The sequence below is a fragment of the Papio anubis genome, chromosome 8 (assembly GCF_008728515.1).
Source record: "Papio anubis isolate 15944 chromosome 8, Panubis1.0, whole genome shotgun sequence".
NCBI classification, from domain to species: Eukaryota; Metazoa; Chordata; class Mammalia; order Primates; family Cercopithecidae; genus Papio; species Papio anubis.
Window position 1 is genome coordinate 31,187 of NC_044983.1, and position 19,814 is coordinate 51,000.

At 42.8% G+C, this 19,814-nt stretch overlaps 1 protein-coding gene across 1 annotated transcript in view; it reads left to right on the top strand.

Annotated features, from left to right (window-relative positions):
• Positions 1-14,961, top strand: part of ZNF596 (zinc finger protein 596) — a 30,596-nt gene extending 15,635 nt beyond the window's left edge. The window contains exons 7-8 of the mRNA XM_031669332.1: positions 3,463-3,557; positions 14,400-14,961. Coding sequence (XP_031525192.1) covers positions 3,463-3,519 — 57 coding nt within the window. The 3' untranslated portion in view covers positions 3,520-3,557; positions 14,400-14,961. The remainder of the gene's footprint in view (positions 1-3,462; positions 3,558-14,399) is intronic.
• Positions 14,962-19,814: the final 4,853 nt, after the last annotated feature.

Below are 19,814 nucleotides of genomic sequence, written 5' to 3' on the forward strand. Positions count from 1 at the left end.
CTGTCGCCCAGGCTGGAGTGCAGTGGCATGATCTCGGCTCACTGCAAGCTCCACCTCCTGGGTTCACACCATTCTTCTACCTCAGCCTCCCAAGTAGCTGGGACTACAGGCACCCGCCACCACACCCGGCTAATTTTTTGTATTTTTAGTAGAGATGGGGTTTCACTGTATTAGCCAGGATGGTCTGAATCTCCTGACCTTGTGATCTGCCTGCCTCGGCCTCCGAAAGTGCTGGGATTACAGGCATGAGCCACCGTGCCCAGCCCAAATTCTATGTTTTTAAATCAGTTTTAAACACATAGATTTGGGTCAGTTAGAAAATGGGGACAGGCATGGTGGGTCACACCTGTAATCCCAGCACTTTGGGAGGCTGATATGGATGGATCACTTGAGGTCAGGAGTTCGACACCAGCCTGGCCAACATGGTGAAACCCCATGTCTACTAAAAATACAAAATTAGTTGGGCATGATGGTGTATGCCTGTAGTCCTAGCTATTCAGGAGGCTGAGGCAGGAGAATCACTTGAACCCAGGAGGAGGAGGTTACAGTGAGCCAAGATCATGCTACTGCACTCCAGCCTGGGCAAAGAAGTGCGACTCTGGCTCAAAATAAAAAGACAGTGACATTCAATGGAACTAATGTACGTAGAACACAAAATTATATGTCCTAACTATATTAATGGTATATATGTACATGGTAATGATTAAATCAAACATGGATTATGAAAGACTCACTTTAAAAGTACAGTCTTATGGTGCAGAAATTTACCTTTTTGTTTTTAAACCACTTTATCAAAGTGAATTGACAAAAGCTGTTATTTAATGTATACAACTTAATAAGTTTAGAGATAAGGATAAGCCCATGAAGCCATCACCACCATCTTTGCCACATTCATCCTCTCCAAAGGTTGCTTCCCTCGTTTTTCATTGTTTTCTTTATGATAAAACCACTTACATAACAACCTGTAGCAAATTTTAAAGTATATAATATAGTATTGATAACTATAGGCAATATATTACAAAATTTAACATTGCAAAAATAGAACTAATTACAAATGAATCTATTTAAATAAAAATTGGCAGTGCTGGATAATTGTGGTTAAATTTGCATGAATATCTCCCAGAATCAGGTACAAGTGTCGTAACAGAGATTTTTCTTGCCATGGGCTTTTTTTTCTTTAAGAACCTTTCTGTTCTGTGTGTAAATATTTAATATTCTTACTTCTCCTAACAAAGGCTCTTTTACTTTTGGAATCTTATGTCTTCCTCTCTGGCCTTTAAAGCTTACAATTTAAATGAATCCGTTTTTTTTTTTTTTTCCTATATTTGTTTCATCTTTATTCACTGCATCCTACCCAGAAGCAGAAGCCTCACTATTTTGCACAAAACAAAAATTTCTGCTTATTTTTTTTCAGCCTAGATAGGCTGTCTTTCTTCTGGGGCTTTATGTTCCCTTCATGCTAATTTTCAAGTGCTTAAGAAAAACCAGTGTGATACATCATTGACTCTCTCCTTTCTCATGAATTCTACCTCAGAAAATCCTGTGTGAACAGGCTACCCTCATGCCTTAAAGCACCTGTTTCATGTATTTCATTTAAGTTTTGTTACTGTTAATGGTGGGTTGGTCCAATGAAAGCCACAAAGTCATGGTGGGAACAAAAATGTTTAACTCAAATTTTTTTTTTTTTTTTTTTTTTTTTTTTGAGACGGAGTCTCGCTCTGTCACCCAGGCTGGAGTGCAGTGGCCGGATCTCTGCTCACTGCAAGCTCCACCTCCCGGGTTTACGCCATTCTCCTGGCTCAGCCTCCCGAGTAGCTGGGACTACAGGCGCTCGCCACCTCGCCCGGCTAGTTTTTTGTACTTTTTAGTAGAGACGGGGTTTCGCCGTGTTAGCCAGGATGGTCTCGATCTCCTGACCTCGTGATCCGCCCGTCTCGGCCTCCCAAAGTGCTGGGATTACAGGCTTGAGCCACCGCGCCCGGCCTAACTCAAATATTTTAAGCCAAGTAATGGTTCAACTATTTTTATGGGTGAAATATTTAAATCAGAATTTTCACAATAATGACTATTTCTATAGGAAAAAGTTCTCCACAGTTCACAGCTTAAAATCACATTAAATCCGTTGGTGTCACCTGCCCCATTTACCACATGCCACCATAAGGCCCTGCTCTTTTGGGCTGTGACAGAAGTCAGTGTATTTTCCCCTGTGCCACATGTGTCCCTGCTCCCAGCCCTGGGTTTCTGTGTTGGTGCCAAGGTATCAGATACCCATAGTAAGAGCACACACATGCACAGCCAGATTTCCTTTGATATCAGATTAGTGATTCATGCAGAACTTTTTAGGTAAGGGGTAGTAAGTTTTGAGTCATCAGGTCATTGCCATGGAAAAGGAGGTAACCTCCAGGTGTTGCCATGGCCGTGGTAAATAGATATGGCACGCTGGTGGGTATGTCTGGAAAGTTGCTTTTGCTCTGGCTTTGTTTTAGCTAATCCTCAATCTGGTCCAGTGTCTGAGCCCTGCCTCTGGAGTGAAGTTCCACCTCCTACCTCATCCTCTCCTCAGAGATTACATATTCCTCCTTAATCTTAAGGGTGCTGTAGAAGGGCAGAGGTCTGTATTCTGTCACTGTTGCCTGCTGAGCTTATGGGCATAGGCCCTGCCTAGCACTGGAGGAGTAAAAATCCCTGGGTAACTCAACTAAGGGACCCAGAGGCAGGACACTTTTTCATTATCTGGGTCAGTAGACAGGATGGGTTGGAATTCTTCTGCCAGCATTGTCTTTACCTGGAAGTTTTGTAATCCAGAAGACGCAAACTTTACTAAGAGGTTAAACAAGGAAGTGACAAAGAATAGTAACAAGATAGCTATCAAAGGTCCTAGGAGATGTAAAAACCAGGTGAGACTTGGAAGGTACTTTTGATAGTTGACCAGATATAGTTGGGAGTCAGTGCCCTGATTATGTAACCAGGTAACTTGCTCATAGATCTTTTGAATGTTAATCTCAACTTGTCCAGATTTGTTAATATATGTGCAGCAGGTTTTACTAATAACTTCACAGACTCCTTGTTCAGCTAGTAAATAATTCAACGCTAGTCTCTTATAGAGAATTACATTTGCCAGAGTCTAAGGACTTGAATTCCCTTTCATGCCTGACCTGTGATGGTGGCTAAGGTTTCTAAGGGTTTGAGTCAAGTTCCTTAGGGCTTATGAGCTTTAATCCTTAAGTGGATTATGAGCTTCAAATGGGCAGTTGGATTTTGAACCTAAATGCCACAGAGAGCAACGGTTGGTAGAGAGGTGGGCTAAACAAATGGAAGGGAGGGACTGTGGAAGGGAGAAACGGAAGCGGTAAACAGTATTGCCCAAGGGGAGACCTCAGAGGCCCTAACCTGCTGAAGAACCTATCCAGTAGCAGAGACACTGAAAAAAGTACTCACATGGCCAATTTTCTACCATTGTAGGTGGTTCTCCATTATGCCAGGGGCCTGAGAACTCCCAATTCCTTTGACCAAGAGTGACTTGAGCAAGCTAGTTGGAAGACAGCACACAGGAAGAGGTTAGCAACTTGCTATTAAAATACTTCTAACTTATAGGGCAGAAAAGGGCAAGACCATTACTCCCCTAGGGAGAGGGCTATAACTCATATATCCCTCAGAATCCTAGAGGGAATATCAACACAAATACCCCAGAGCATCTGGAGGGTGGTCAAAATACCAGTGCTGAAAACTCAGAAGAGCCAAGTTTCAACCAAAAAGGTTCCCTTCACCAAATGCTGAAAACCCTGGAGCACCCAGAGAGTGGCCAACAGTCAATCCAAGACCAAATTGGGGTCACCGAACAACATGACTAGCATCCCAGAGTGAAAACAGTGGGGACTTCTCACAACCAAGTACCCTGCCTTAATTGCCCCCAAACAATTAACAGAAAGTTAAAACCAAACATAAGACTGCACACATTTTAGGACTGAAAATAAAATAACTAATGGAACAATACAATGGAGTCTGAAGAGAAAGCACTCAGGGAAGGGGTGACAAGGACGTGGTCTAGCCAAAGGCTTTTATTTTATTTCCTAGTTCTGATACTATGGGGGTGGGGGCAGAAGGGACACTCACCTGTCCAGCAGGACAGATGTGGTGCTGACTGATTTTCCCCATGGGACCCAAGTAAAGCTCTCCCCAGGATACCTCAGCTGGGGTGGACTTAACTGCCACAATGGGCGGTACCTGCACGGGGGGGTCCAGTAACCCAGTAACTCTCTGTCTGCCAGTCAGAGAGGTGGGTGTCACATAAGGTGGTGACACTATGGCTGCCCTGCCAGTGGGCTCAGCTGCTGCAGTGGGAGGGGCCTGCACTGTGTCAGTAACCCACCAGACTGCTGGTGGGAGTGGTAGGCCCCACATGAGGCAGTGTCACTATGGCTGTTTGCCCATCTGAATGGCTCCACTGCCTGCCAGGGAAAATGATGGTTCTGAAAAGAGCCTTTGGTTTGTGTTCAGCTCAGATGTTACAGCTAGGCTTCGACGCCTTTCCACTCCTCATCCCACCAACTGCCATCCTGCTGATCACTGTCCCGCTGACCAGCATCCCCCTGATCACTGACTGCTGCTAGCCTATTGTCAACTGCTGCATTGCAGACTGCTGCTGGCCAATCACTGATTCACAGACTGCTGCTGGCTGCTGACTGGAAGATTGCCACTCCTCAATTACCAATTGCCATCTCCCATGACACTGTCTTTTTTCTTCATGCCATGTTGGGTGCCAAGCTGATGCAAGGTGAGCCCCACAGTGGGGCTTAGCCCAGAGGGTGCTTGGCTTTGCCCAGGAAATAATTCAAGGGCAAACTAGAGGTCAAAGAAAACAACTTTATTGAAGAGGCAGTGTTATAGCTCCAGCAGGGTTACAGCTCTGTGACTGCTCCTGCAGAGCAGGGCTACTCCATAGGCAGACAGTAGCAGCTCAGGGCAGTTTTGCAGTCAACTTTATATCCACTTTTAATTGCATGCAGATTAAGGGGCTGTTTATGCAGAAAACTCTAGGGAAGGGATGGTGACTTTCGGGTCATTAGGTCATTCCCATGGAAAGGTGTGGTAACCCCTGGGTGTTGCCTTGGTAATGGTAAATTGACGTGGCACATTGGTGGGCATGTCTGATTGGAAAGCCGCTTCTGCTCCAGTCCCTTTTTAGCTGCTCCTCAACCTGGTCCAGTGTCCCAGCCCCACCTCCTACCTCGATAAGAGGATACAGTAAAGAAACCAGCCTAAATCAGCTAGAAGAAAGGTGGTTAGAACAGCAACCTTCACTGCTCATTCTATGCGAATTATAATGCATTAGCATGCTAGAAAACACCCCCACCAGTGTCATCACAGTTCACAAGTGCCATGGCAATGTCTGGAATTTATTCTAAATGGTCTGTGGGGGAAACAACTTATTCCAGGCGTTCCCTGCCCCTTTCCTAGAAAACTCATGAATAATCCACCTCTTATTTAGCATACAATCAAGAAATAGCTATAAAATACCCATCTAGCAGCCTGTGGGGTAGCCCTGCTCTGCCTATGGAGCAGCCGCACTTGTATTCCTTTACTTTTTAATAAATTTGCTTTCACTCCGCTGTGGTGGCTCATTCTTAAATTCTTTCCTGCTTAAAGCCAAGAACGCACCTGACCTCCTGTGCTGAGCCTAAATTTTGGGGTTAGAGATGGCCCTGCATATCACTAATCACGAACGGAAATAAATGTAATTAAATCCTTGCCTTTTGTGATATCCATGAACAAACATGGTATGCAAGTGCTAAGTATAAAATTGGAAAACATGAAAACATTCTTTAGAAAATTTAGAATAAAATTTAATTATATCAAAAATCTGAGAGAAAACAAAAAAATAAAAATAAATATAATCAGGCAATTCACAGGTTAGTAACAATACATGGCCCAAAACACTGGCCAAAACAAAGGGGCTACAGGACCCATGCAAGTCCAAAATCCAGCGAGGCAGTCAAATCTTAAGCTCCAAAATGATCTCCTTTGACTCCATGTCTCATATCCAGGTCATGCTGATGAAAGAGATGGGCTCCCATGGTCTTGGGCAGCTCTGCCACTGTGGCTTTTCAGGATATAGCTGCCCTCCCAGCTGCTTTCATGGACTGGCATTGAGTGTCTGCAGCTTTTCCAGATGCACAGTGCAAACTGTTGGTGGACCTACCATTCTGGGGTCTGCAGGATGGTGGGCATCTTCTCACAGCTCCACTAGGTGGTGCCCCAGTAGGGACTCTGTGTGGGAGCTCCAACCCTACATTTCCCTTCCACATTGCCCTAGCAGAGGTTCTCCATGAGAGCCTCACCCCTGCAGCAAACTTCTGCCTGGGCACCCAGGCATTTCCATACATTGTTTGAAATCTAGGCAGAGGTTCCCAAACCCCAATTCCTGACTTCCATGTACTCGTGGGCTCAACACTATGTGGAAGCTGCCAAGGCTTGGGGCTTGCACTCTTTGAAGCCACAGCCCGAACTCTACATTGACCCCTTTCAGCCATGGCTGGAGTGGCTGGGATGCAGGGCACAAAGTCCCTAGGACTGCACATAGCACAGGGACCTTGTGCCTGGCCCATGAAACCACTTTTCCTCCTAGGCCTCCAGGCCTGTGATAGGCGGGGATGCTGTGAAAATCTTTGACAAGGCCTGGAGATATTTTCCCCATTGTCTTGGGGATTAACATTTGGCTCCTCATTACTTACGCAAATTTCTGCAGCTGGGTTGAATTTCCCCTCAGAAAATGGGATTTTCTTTTCTATGACATTGTCAGGCTGCAAATATTCTGAACTTTTATGCTCTGTTTCCCTTATAAAACTGAATGCCTTTAACACCACCCAAGTCACATCTTGAACATTTTTCTGCTTAGAAATTTCTTCTGCCAGATACCCTAAATCATCTCTCTCAAGTTCAAAGTTCCACATATCTCTAGGGCAGGGGCAAAATACTGGTGGTTTCTTTGCTAAAACATAACAAGGGTCACCTTTGCTCCAGTTCCTAACAAGTTCCTCATCTCCATCTGAGACCACCTCAGCCTGGATTTCATTGTCCACATCATTATCTGCATTTTGGTTAAAGCCATTCAACAAGTCTCTAGGAAGATCCGAACTTTCTCATATTTTCTTGTCTTCATCTAAGCCCTCCAAAGTGTTAGAACCTCTGCCTGTTACCCAGTTCCAAAGTCGCTTCCACATTTTCGGCTAGTTTTTCAGCAGCACCCAACTCTACTGGTACCAATTTATAACATTAGTCTAATTTTCATGCTGTTGATAAAGACATACCCGAGGATGGGCAATTTAAAAAAAAAAACAAAGGTTTAATGGACTTACAGTTTCACATTGCTGAGGAGGCCTCACAATCATGGCAAAAGGCAAGGAGAAGCAAGTCACATCTTAGGAGGATGGCATCAGGCAAAGACAGAGCTTGTGCAGAGAAGCTCTTTCTTATAATATCAGATTTCATGAGACTTATTCACTATCACAAGAACAGCACGGGAAAGACTTACCTCCATTATTCAATTACCTCTCACCTGGTTCCTCCCACAACACCAGCCATGCTTGGCTAAGTTTTTATTTTTAGTTTCATAGAGATGGGGTCTCACTATGTTCCAGCCTGATCTCAAACTCCTGGGTAAAGAGACCATCCCACCTCAGCCTCCCAAAGTGCTGGGATTACAGGCGTGAGCCACCAAAGCTGGCCCGTTTTTCTTGATATATCAAAATTATTCCATATGTATAGTCAGATAACTTTTCATGTGGTTACTAAGAGCCATGGATTTCCCCGTCCAAGGTACCAGTTTTTTGGTTACGTTTCTCTATAATACAGAGTACACTCACAGTCCCGGACACTCTCCACCTGTCTGATGAAATTCAAGTAACCTTTTCACTTCCAAATAATCTAAATGGGCTTCTTATAAACAAAAGCAATCGCACTACAGGAGATTTTTCTTTACCTTTCTCATAACTAGCCTAAAAGACAAAAATAAAGACTGTACATGTTTTCAAGGCAACTCTTGTCTTCTCTTAATTAGGTTTTAGATTACTTAGGAAAACAGAGCTATAAAAGGGTTCATGTTTTTACATCCAAGTAACTTTATGTATTGCTATTATTTAACGATGACCCCGATTCTGTTTGATTCAGTGTTTCGAGTCTTCTGACATCTTTGGCAGGTTTCTTCAAGATTAAAAACCTACATTAATTCTTTTTGGCCTAAAACTAACTTTGGGATTTTGAAGGTTGACCCCTGGAAACCCTTAAAAATATTGCTTCTTACCTTATAGAGATTAAATGGTTAGACTTATTTGATTAAATATATGGGAGACATTGTCAAGTGCTAAGTGATGGAAGATCTTTCAGTTACACTTACAGGCATGTTATTGACATAAATGTTCCAAAAATTATATAAATTCATGAAAATCTGTTATCAGTCATACTTTTGTTAAATATCTTCTAAAGTTATATTCATATAAATATATTATAAATGTAAGTATTCTAATTTTATATACAACTTATAAAGATCTCAGGGACCTGATGCGAAGCTGTAAGACATGATTCTGGTTGTTATAAAATGCTACGTATAATAAATATAACCAAATTTTCTTGTCAATTGGGAACTTTTGTCAGATTTTAACCATGGTTAGGATCAGCACAGTGGCTCATACCTGAAATCCAAGGACTTTGGGAGGTTGAGGTGGGATGATCTCTTGAGCCCAGGAGTTCAAGGCCAGCCTGGGCAACATAGTGCGACCATGGCTCTACAACAGAAAACAAAGTTAGCTGAATGTGGTGGCATGCGCCTGTAGTCCCAGGTACTCAGGAGGCTGAGATGTGAGGATGGCTTGAGACCAGGAAGTCAAGGTTGCACTAAGCCATGATTGTGCCACTGCACTCCAGTCTGGGTGACATAGTGAGAATCTGTCTCAAAAAGATTAAAAAACAAAATTTATAACTGTATTACTGTTCCTTCAAAAGCTACTCCTACAGGAGTGGCACAAAGGATATCAGGGAAAAAAAAATACCTCTTAAGTGCTATTCCCATTGTCTTCCCACAAAAAATTGCCTGGTCCATTATCCAGTCATGAAAACAAACAAAAAGGATAAACCAGTTCCTTATTACAGACCTGGACTAAAATTTTATGTATAAAATCATTCTAGGCTTAAAATACCTAATGGAACAACTGAAGTGCTTTACAGTCTATTAAATGAATAAACTCTTAACAGAGCTTGGTGACCAGATTAAAAAACATAATATTGGATAGAAAGTCATTGATATGACCCAATTGGTCACTACGAGTAAGCTCTTTGAAAGACATTTAGAGCAAGAAAAAAAATGCTAAAAGAAAGAATGGACAGGCTAATAAACTAATATCGTACGTACAACAGCTAAAGGAACAGACCTCCTTATATATATTATAACTCAAAACTGAGCTGTCCTAAACAAAGGAACACTGGGTGAGGTCTGTATCTCGAGATGGCTGCATTCATTGCAAACAATGAGGTCTCTGGAAGACATGTCATCCACTCTTGAAGTAGTCCTCTAATAGGCTGGCTCCCTTTGGGCCACACTGTTTTCCCATCAGAGAAAGTCCTTGAGGGTTTGACAATAATCCACTCTGCAGGGGTGGAGGACCTGAGGAATTATCTGGTGAGGTACTTCCTGTAATACCTTTTTTTGAAGTTAAAAAAAAATGTGGGTACATAGTAGGTATATATATTTATGGGGTACATGAGATATTATGATATAGATATGCAATGTAAAATAAGCACATCATTGAGAATGGGGTAATGCATCCCCTCAACCATTTATCCTTTGAGTTACAAACAATCCAATTACACTCTTCTAGTTATTTTTAAATGTACAATTAAGTTATTATTGATTATAGTCACCCTATTGTGCTATCAAATAGTAGGTTTTATTCATTCTATTTTTTTGTACCCATTAACCATTCCCACCTCCCCACTGCCAGCTCCCCAACCCACTACCCTTCCCAACCTCTGGTAACCATCCTTCTACTCTATATGTCCATGAGTTGAATTATTTTCTTTTCTATTTGTTTGTTTTTTGTGTTTTGTTTTTTTGAGACAGAGTCTCACCCTGTCACCTAGGCTGGAGTACAATGGCATGAACTTGGCTCACTGCAGCATCCGTCTCCTGGATTCAAACAATTCTCCTGCCTCAGCCTCCCGAGTGACTGGGATTACAGGTGCCCACCACCATGCCCAGCTAATTTTTTTTATTTTTAGTAGAGATGGGATTTCACCATGTTGGCCAGGCTAGTCTCAAACTCCTGACCTCGTGATCTGCCCCCTCTTAGCCTCCCAAAGTGCTGGGATTACAGGTGTGCACCACCGCGTCCAGCCCAATTGTTTTCATTTTTAGATCCCACAAATACGTGAGAACATGTGATGTTTGTCTTTCTGTGCCTGGCTGAATTCACTTAATATAATGATCTTCAGTTCCATCCATATTGTTGCAAGTGACTGGATCTCTTTGTTTTTTATAGATGAATAGTACTCCACTGTGTATACATAACACATTTTCTTTATTCATTCATTTGTTGATGGACACAGGTTGCTTCCAAATATTAGCTATTAACTAATATTAAGATGATGAAGATTCTTGTACACTATTTGTGGTTACTAGAGTCACTGTATTCACTTTAATAACAACTCTAATAAATCAAAATATCCCTCTGAGTAAAAAAATATTTCTGTGGTGGGTGTTTCAAGTCATATCCAGGGAATCCTCATGTCTCAACCTGTCCAAATCATGCTTGGACCATTTTAGAAAAACATGCTTTCCTCCTATGTGATACTGCCCCAGGAAATTTGATGGAATGAGATTTACTTTCTGAGTTGAGAGAACACATAACATTCTCTTTCAAGGGAGAAATCATCTTGGAGTTTCCAGATTCACCAGAACACAAAGTTCTCTGTTCTCTACAGGCAGGAATTGATAACATTGGCACTCAGATGTACACAAACCCTCACCTTTCTAAAGTACTCAAATCTTGTGGGTGTTCTCCTCAAATGACATAAGAAAATTTAAAAGTATTAAACCTATAAAATATCAAATAGACTATTCTAAACCATTGCCTAAATTTTCCCAATATCCATTAAAATTGGAGGCAGTTCAGGGACTTTCAACAATTATAGAGGAATTAATTAAATGAGGATTTATAATCCCTTGCCTAGTCCCTACAACATTCCAATCCTACCAGTCAAAAATCGAATGGACAAGTTGGAGATTTGTTCAAGGTTTATGTGCAGCAAACAAAGTTGTAATCCCCAGATTTCCTGTGGCTCTAAATCCAGAAACCAAACAGAGGAAAATTCAATGGTGCCAGGTCTTTATGGAGGTCGCTGTCACCACACCTGAATAACTTGGGTGCAAAATCCGGGGACATAATCAACTTTCCTTAACTGGATATACACAATTTGCCTGAGGAGAAATGTTTCACTAAAGAGGCTAGGCTTGATTAGATTTGGCTTAACAGGACCCAAGTTATTCAGCTGGGTCCTTTGGATTATATGGTTGATGAGATGATAGGACTGATTAGCACATAATTGATGAGGTTATCAACTGCATAAAAAGAGGGTTCACCACTCAAATGGTGCTTTCCTGGGAGAGTGGAAGATGCTCTGAGCACCGGAGTGTGGTGACGGCGACCACCATAAAGACCTGGCTCCATTGGATTTTCCTCTGTTTGGTTTCTGGTGAGTACTGGAGAAATTTTCGCCAGGGCAGACACACCCCATTTATTTCGGTCAATAAATTTTAATGTGAAAATTATTATTGTTTAATTGGACTACAGGTATTTGGTGGCAAGCTCTCTGAGGGGAGTTTAGGTTACTGTGGACATGTAATTTTTCTCAAATTCTAGTTCGTATGTAATGGTCAGAGGAAAACTTATCTAATCTTGGCACACAGGAGTTGATTTTTCTGGGCTGGGCTTGTTGGTTAATGCCTGTAATCCCACCACTTTAGAAGGCTGAGTCAGGAGGATCACTTGAGGACAGAAGTTGGATACCAGCATGGCAAACATACTGAGGTCCCATCTCTACAAAAAAATTTAAAGTTACCTGGGCATGGTGGTGGCTCATGCCTGTAGTCCTAGCTGCTCAGAAGGCTGAGGCAGGAGGACCACCCTGAGCCCAGGAATTGGAGGTTACACAGAGCTGTGATCATACCACCGCACTCCAGCCTGGGGGGACAGAGAGGGACCCTGTCTCAAAAAAAAAAAAAAAAAAAAAGAGTTGATTTTCTGTAATTAGATTAGTGGAAGTATACAGTACATAAATAAGTACAATAGGCTGAGATCGAGAATAGTTCTCCGAGAAGTAAGAAAAAAATGTGTGTGGATTGGGGTGGATGTTCATGTGGATGAAGGGTGATAGTAAACAGGGAACAGATAAAGTCATGCTTAATTGTGATTGTCCACTTCTTAGGAGCCCTGTAAAAGATTGGTTCATGGATGCCTGGTGTTGTCATTAACAAATATTGGTGACTAGGGGGTGTATTTTTATATGGTTTTGTGGGGGAGGTAATGTCCGTAGACATTTCATTGTCTGCAACTGTGCAAGTGGAAATGATCTGAGAAGTAGAATCCAGACAAGAATCTGTCACTGTCAGTTTGGAGATAGCAACGGAAGAAATGGAAGCAATTGAATTAAGAGTTCCAAGATAGTGTGCAAAAAGAAGAGAGAAGAGAGTCTAGGATGGAATTCTGGGTCATTTTAATAGTATGATTTGTGCTCTTTGCAGAGAACTCAGGGGAATAGAGACTACAGAGTAATTTTAAAACAGTAGTATGAAAGGCAGATAATACTTCAGTTCTGTTTTGTTCTAAGTAAAAGACTAAGGATCACCCATTAGGTATTTGATGGAACAATTATTGGTGGTGCTGGCAAGACATATTAATGAACAGACCATTGGTGGTCTTAGTAAGTCAAACGGTGAGAGGGGATGAGGAAATGCTACCACTTTGACTTTCAATTTTCAGTTCAACTGTGAGGGAAAGCAAAGGAAAGCAGATACTAGAGAGAAAATAGGTTTAAATGAGGTTTTTATTTCAAAAGCTTCATGATGATAGATTGGGAAGAGTAGGAGAGGGAGCTGGTAAAGGAGATTTATTGTGTAAGTGGTAACATGAAGCTCCCAAGGGCAGGAGATAAAGTTTGAGTTTGAATCCATTAAACATGACAAGGGAAGAAAATACTTCAGTTTTATGGGCAAGAAGTAGTAATGGATGGGTACGGATTAAAGTGTAACTGTAGACTTCATGGCAGAGAGCTAAGGTAATTGGTGAGAAAATTTAATTCATCTTCGTAGGAGAAGGAAATTCTATCTGTGTAAAGTATGATAAAGATAAGTATGTGCATGACGCAAAAGCCATGGAGTAGATCTGAAGTATTTATGGAGCTACAAGAATAATTTAGATAGCAAGATGCAGTGGGATTGCCAGATATATTTGAGAGTTACTGGGTATTGTGTGTCCATATTAGGCCAGGATCAGTCTCCTAGTCATGTTCTCTGTCAGAACTGGCTGCCGAATAGGAAAAAATATGAAGCCACTAAGACTGGTGTTTAGATCCAGAGTAAGATCAGACAGTACGAGGCAGTAAGAGGTCAAATGGACAGATAATTTTTGATGCTGCTGGTCAATATTGAAGAGCATCATGGTGATTAAGCTAAGCAGTGAAAATGATGAACTTTGAGGGCCAATGGAAAGAAACTAGGTTCTACTAACTCTAGGGTCGCTGCAGTAGAAAAATGTGGGCATTGGAAATGATTCTGTGAACATGCCCAAAGGAGAGAAGGTTATGATTATGGGGTGTGGCCTCTGATTTTTTAAAATTTGAAATCAATGATAAAACCTAGGTATAGGATGTACTTCTCAAGGTGACCACATTTAGATATGTGAGTGTGTGAGTGGTGTTACAGTTAGACTAGAATTAAAAGCTTACCAGACATGTGGCACATGCCTGTAGTCCCAGCTGCTGGGGAGACTGAGATGGGAGGGTTATCTGAACCCAAGAGTTGGAGGCTGCAGCAAGATATCATTGCACCACTGCACTCCAGCCTGAGCAACAGAGGGAGACCCCTATAAAAAAACAAACAAAAGGAAAAAGATGTACTGGACCCAATTTGGAGCTGTGAAATTTTGTCATGTTACTAAAGCCTTCTGAGCCCACATTCAGCTCACTTGTGACACTGATAAAGAACCCCAACAGCAGGGTTATTGGGAGTTATTTAGACAAACAGATATGTATATAACTAGGTAAATCTATATCTATATCTATGATCTTCAAGGAGAGGGTCACATGTAATTAAAGTTTAAATAATTTACTTTTTATTTTTGTCTGAACCTTAGGTGAAAGGAGTGAGTTAAGGCTACATGAAGAACTCTGTCAGAGTGCATTGATCACCCACCCGAACCTGGGAAGACGGGAAACTGACTGAGACGCCCCACCTCAGATGACACAGACAGGGCAGGATCTTAGGCCCCCACTGCCACATCTGAAACAAGCTCCAGGTCCAGTCTATCACCCAGCACCTGGCCAGTCTCTATTAGCAAAACTGCTGACTGAAGAAGAACAAGTTAGAATAGCTCGAAGACTAAGCCTTCTTCAGTGTCTGCCTAAAGAAGTTTACGGCCCTGGAAGAGATAAATCAGAAGAGGAGATGCCAGAGTCTGTAGTCTGTTTACTGGAATTTGTTTGATGTCTGCCATGCAAGCACTCCTTTCACCTTGACTGCACAGACTTGGCTGCTGTGATCTTCCACACGTCCCTACTGCTGGGGGCCAGTGGACGCAGCGCTGTCTTCCTTGAGACCAACTTAGTGACTTCAAGAGAAACATAATTTTTGATGGTTTTGGTTTTTTGCCACTAAACCAAACAGCCAGGGAATAAAAATTATGATGATGCACAAAAGGTTTTCTAAAATTTTTTAAATAACTATAGATGCTGGGATATAGTAAATGACATTTTAGAAACTTAGAGGAAAAAATAGGGTGATTTTTCTTATGGACAGCTTGACCAAAGTTTTATAAATACAAGTGCATTTAGATTTTGTTTTTGCTCTAGTACATAAGAATTGTATAGTGTTGCAGCAGCTGTATTTGTTTTAATTGTGTGTGAAGATGAGGAAAAAGATTGTGGTTATTTTCACTAAATGAAATAACTTCTCCCAAGTGCAAACCCTTAACTAAAGTTACTGGCATTTACCTTAAGGTTTTTTTAAAGAGCTGCATTTAAATGTTCAAATAAACTCTCACAAGGCCCTTATCGTTTTTCTCCATTATTTTATGAGAGGTTTAACTTTTTAAATGTCTCATAAATCCAATCAAAGTTTTAAAAGGGGAGCATCCCACACAAGAAGCCCAGATGAGTTTGATACCTGTGTAATCAGGATATGTCCCCAGGAATGTAGTGCTAATGAAGTTTATTTTCTGTGTTCCCTGCTTAAGGAGAGCTTTCCTGTGTAACCTGTCTCTGTGTGTATGTGTTTCTTTTTTTTTTTGGTAAAGATATTATCCAATATAATATCTAAACACCAATAAAGACAATATATTTGGTAAATATATTGTCACTATATTAACCAGGCTGGTCTTGAACTCCTGAGCTCAAGTAATTCACCTACCTTGGCATCCCAAAGTGCTGGGATTATAGGCATGAGCCACCCTGCCCAGCCTCTGAAATCTGCCTCTGAATCTAATTGGCTCCTGTCTCCAGTTTTGAGTCTTCCACTAAACTAGAAGTGAGCCAGCCTCATTTCATTTCCATTTATTTTATAAATGGTTACATAATTTTGAAACCATTTTTCTACTGTTAAAAAACTATGAGGCCTGTGGGAAGAAAAGGGAGAACTTTATTTTATATTAAAAAAAAAAAACAAAAAACCAAAAAACTGGCAGGGTGTGATAGCTCAAGCTCTGAGCCCAGGAATTCAATACAAGTCTGGGCAACACAGTGAGACATGCGGCCAGGTTACTTTGGAATCTATTTAATGATAGGTGGAGCAAGAGACTTTCAACATGCAAATCTAGCACCAAAATCCACTGTGCAAGAAACAAGAGCACATGTGATAATGCTACTGTTGTGTCCCACGACTCCCAAAGGGCAGGTCAACACATGAATTATAGGGCAAGGGAGTCAGATTTGGAGGAAATTCAGTTGACTCCAGATATCTTTGTGAAATCTAGAGTTCTGTTTTAGTAATTATCATTAGCAGTAATATCCCTTAATTTCCTAATTTATGGATATAAAAAGCATTTGTCAAATTTAAGTACCATATAAGACAACGTTAATAACTACAGCATGGGCAAATGACCATGTATCATGTGTATCGTGAAGGGTTAGGATTACCACCCTTTAAGTCTGAAGTACCAGAAAAAGAAGAAAAATTCTAGTACTAGTAATTGAGATCTGGTGACTGTGATTTGCGTATATCTGATTTTTTAATACTCACAATAACCTTGCTATTTACAGATCAGTGTCCCATTTATATGAACCGGGTTCAGAAAGCTTTATTAATATGACAAAATTACATGGCTAGAAAATGACAGAGCTAGAATTGTAACGAAGGTCTGTCTCTGAATCTCAAATTTCTGAAAGGGGTTATTTTGAGGAATAGATATCAGACCCAGCTTATCACCTGTCAGATAAATTATCAGAGACCCTCTCCTTATCACAACCCTTCTCCTTTCATCCAGTTCGCACGATGAGTCCTCATGCCCTCCCACACGGTAAACTGCACTGCACTGACCCTACTTCCCAAACGTCAGGCCCCAGCTTTCCTGAGTGTACCCACACTTACCCATTTCAGCACATACACACCAGACAAATGATTCCCACATCCCTCCGGTATTTCACCACATCTGCTGATTAAGAGCCGAGTCCAAGACGACTCTGAATAGCTCTTCTTTCCGAGGCTGCCTTTCCCAATTTAGAGTTATCATAAAGTCAACGTAGCTAGTCATGTAGCTAATGATAAAAAGGGATCTGTGCCTTATTTGTGTTATAAAATCCAAAATGAATTTTTAATGTTCCTGGGAAATCCTGCTACCCCTGAAATGCAACTAAGAATATCAGAAGGAAAATGTTTTCTTACCTTTTTATTGTACGCCAGAATTAGCTGACAATGTATATTTATTTATTTATTTTTATTTTTTTGAGACAGAGTCTTGCTGTGTCACCCAGGCTGGAGTGCAGTGGCACAATCTCGGCTCACAGAAACCTCCGCCTCCCGAGCTCAAGCAATTTTTGTGCCTCAGCCTCCTGAGTAGGTGGGACTACAGGTGCGTGCCACCACGCCCAGCTATTTTTTTATTTTTATTTTTTTTTTGTATTTTTAGTAGAGATGGGGTTTCACCATGTTGGCCAGGCTGCTTTCAAACTCCTGACCTCAAGTGATCCTCCCGCCTTGGCCTCCCAAAGTGCTGGGATTACAGGCGTGAGCCACCACACCCAGCCCTAGCTGACAATGTTTAATATGAATATATCATAAAGTGTGTTCATATTAAATATACAGTTATAGCAATGGAAGAAAGCTTTAATGAAATAAAAAAATTGATATGGTCTAGTTTAAGAAATTATTAATAAATTAAAAACAGATAATGACATAAAAATGTTTTTGGCCAGAGATATAATAATGGACAATTATGACAGCTGCAAAAAAGGGTAGAAGCCATCATTTCCCATTTCCAAATTATTAAGCTAAATCTGCCTTGCTCAGCTCATAATTTAATATGTAAAACTTGTTTCTATGCACACAAATATGATAACCATTTAAAATAGGCTACAAAATGTCTACATTTTTTTTGCTAATTCCCTAAGCACATGGGGAATAGACCATGCCAAGATATGTTGAGTCTTAAATGCATATTCCTTAATGAAAGCAGCCAATCTGAAGAGATCACATACTGTTTGATGTCACTTATATGACATCCTGGAAACGGCAAAACTACAGAGATGTAAACAGAGCAGTGGTTGTTAGTGGCTTGTTGGGGTTGGAGTGCTGCAGAGGAGGGCCAATGGACAGGCTGGGTCGACCTCCCTTGGTTGACACAATCAGGCTGGGCACGTGTGGGAAAGCTGGGATGCGCAGTGCCAGCATGAAAAAGAAGGCCACTTCCGGTGCTATCAGAGGACGGTCGTCTTCCATCACACATGTAAGACTGTCAAGGCCAGTTCTGAGGAAGATATTTTGCAGATATTTTGTATGATTCCCTAAGTGATTCTGTACATGGGGACAACTTCACTCTCTGGTATTCAGTTTTTCCTACGCTGGGCAGTGAAGTTCCTTCATTTCATTCTCTGTGTTCAACTCAATTCCTTTGGTCTCTGTTTCCTGCTATTCAGTCATCTTAGGAAATTTGTTCTAGCAGCTCAAGAATGGCCCGTGGGCCTTAACCTCCTCTGAGAGGTTTTTGTCCCGACAGGGGACACTCTGCATTTATCCCTGAAGCAGTTCCACTCCTCAAGGCAGCCTTCTGTGGCTCCCTGGACTGTGCTCCTCTAGAAAACCTCCAGACCTCAGCTTCTTCCTGTCTGAGATGAGGGAGGCTGGTATTTACATACTCATTAAAAATTCATATTTTAAAGCATTTTCCGCCAATCCACCCCCAAAAGATAACACTTTTTTTAAGTCTCCCAAACCAATTATTCAGTAATGCGCTGTGATACCCACCCAGTGCAGGCTTGAGTCAGGATGGGTGGACTCTCGGGAGGCGGCGGCTCCAGGCGTCCACCAGAGCGGGGCTTGGGGTCCCTGAGACGGCGCGGCTGAAGAGTTGGTTTAGGTTTAATCAGAAATAACTTGGCAACCTGAAAACAATAATTGAAAAAGGTTAAAAGACGGCCCAGAGCAGACAAATCTGGCAGTTCTCCGCGGCCGCTGGCTGGCGGCACCTGCGGAGGGCGGCTGGGGTCAGTGAGTTAACTGGCAGGGGCGCTTTGAAGCCTCAGTGAGCACCCGGAGGGAGGGCGGTTTGGGTCAGGAGTTAACCCGCAGGTCAGTGGCGAGGAGGCACGCCTCGCACGCGAACCGGCGATGCAAAGCCGCCTGCACCCGAAGCGGTCCCCAGTTCGCGCCCCACCCGTGGCGTTCGAGTCGCGTCCGCGTCAAAGTCCTGCTGTTCGCAACCGGTGACCGTCAGTCGCACAACCAGGCAATCCACCCAGCCCGCGTCCGTGAAGAGTGCGCTGTCCAGGTCTGCGTCCGTGAAGCGTCCGACAACGTTAGTCCGCGTCCGGTCGTGCGCGACCCGCGGAGGTGGCACCACCGGGCCGCGCCCATCTGGGGAGTGGGCGGTCGGGGGATTAGTCCTCACCTGAGGAGGGGGCGGCCCGGAGTCAGTGGGCACCTGGGGGGCGACGGTCAGGATCAGTGTGCACCTGGGGAGGAGGCGGTCTGGAGGTCAGTGCGCATTTGCCGAAGGGGCGGTCCGGGCGTCAGTGCCCTCCTGCGGAGGGGGTGGCCGGGGGTCAGTGCGCACCTACAGAGGGTGCGGTCCGGGGGTCAGTGATCACCTGGGGAGGTGGCAGTCTGGGGCCGGTGTGCACCTGGGGATGGGGCAGAACAGTAGTCAGTGCGCACCTGGAGAGGGGCAGTCTGGGTGTCAGTGCGCACCTGAGGCGGGGTCAGCCGGGGGCCAGTGCTCACCTGGGGACGGGGCGGTCCAGGGATCAGTGCGCACCTGCCGAGGGGGCAGTTGGGGACCGGTGTGCACCTGGGGACCGGGCAGTCGAGGGTCAGGGCGCATCTGGGGAGGGGGAAGTCTCGG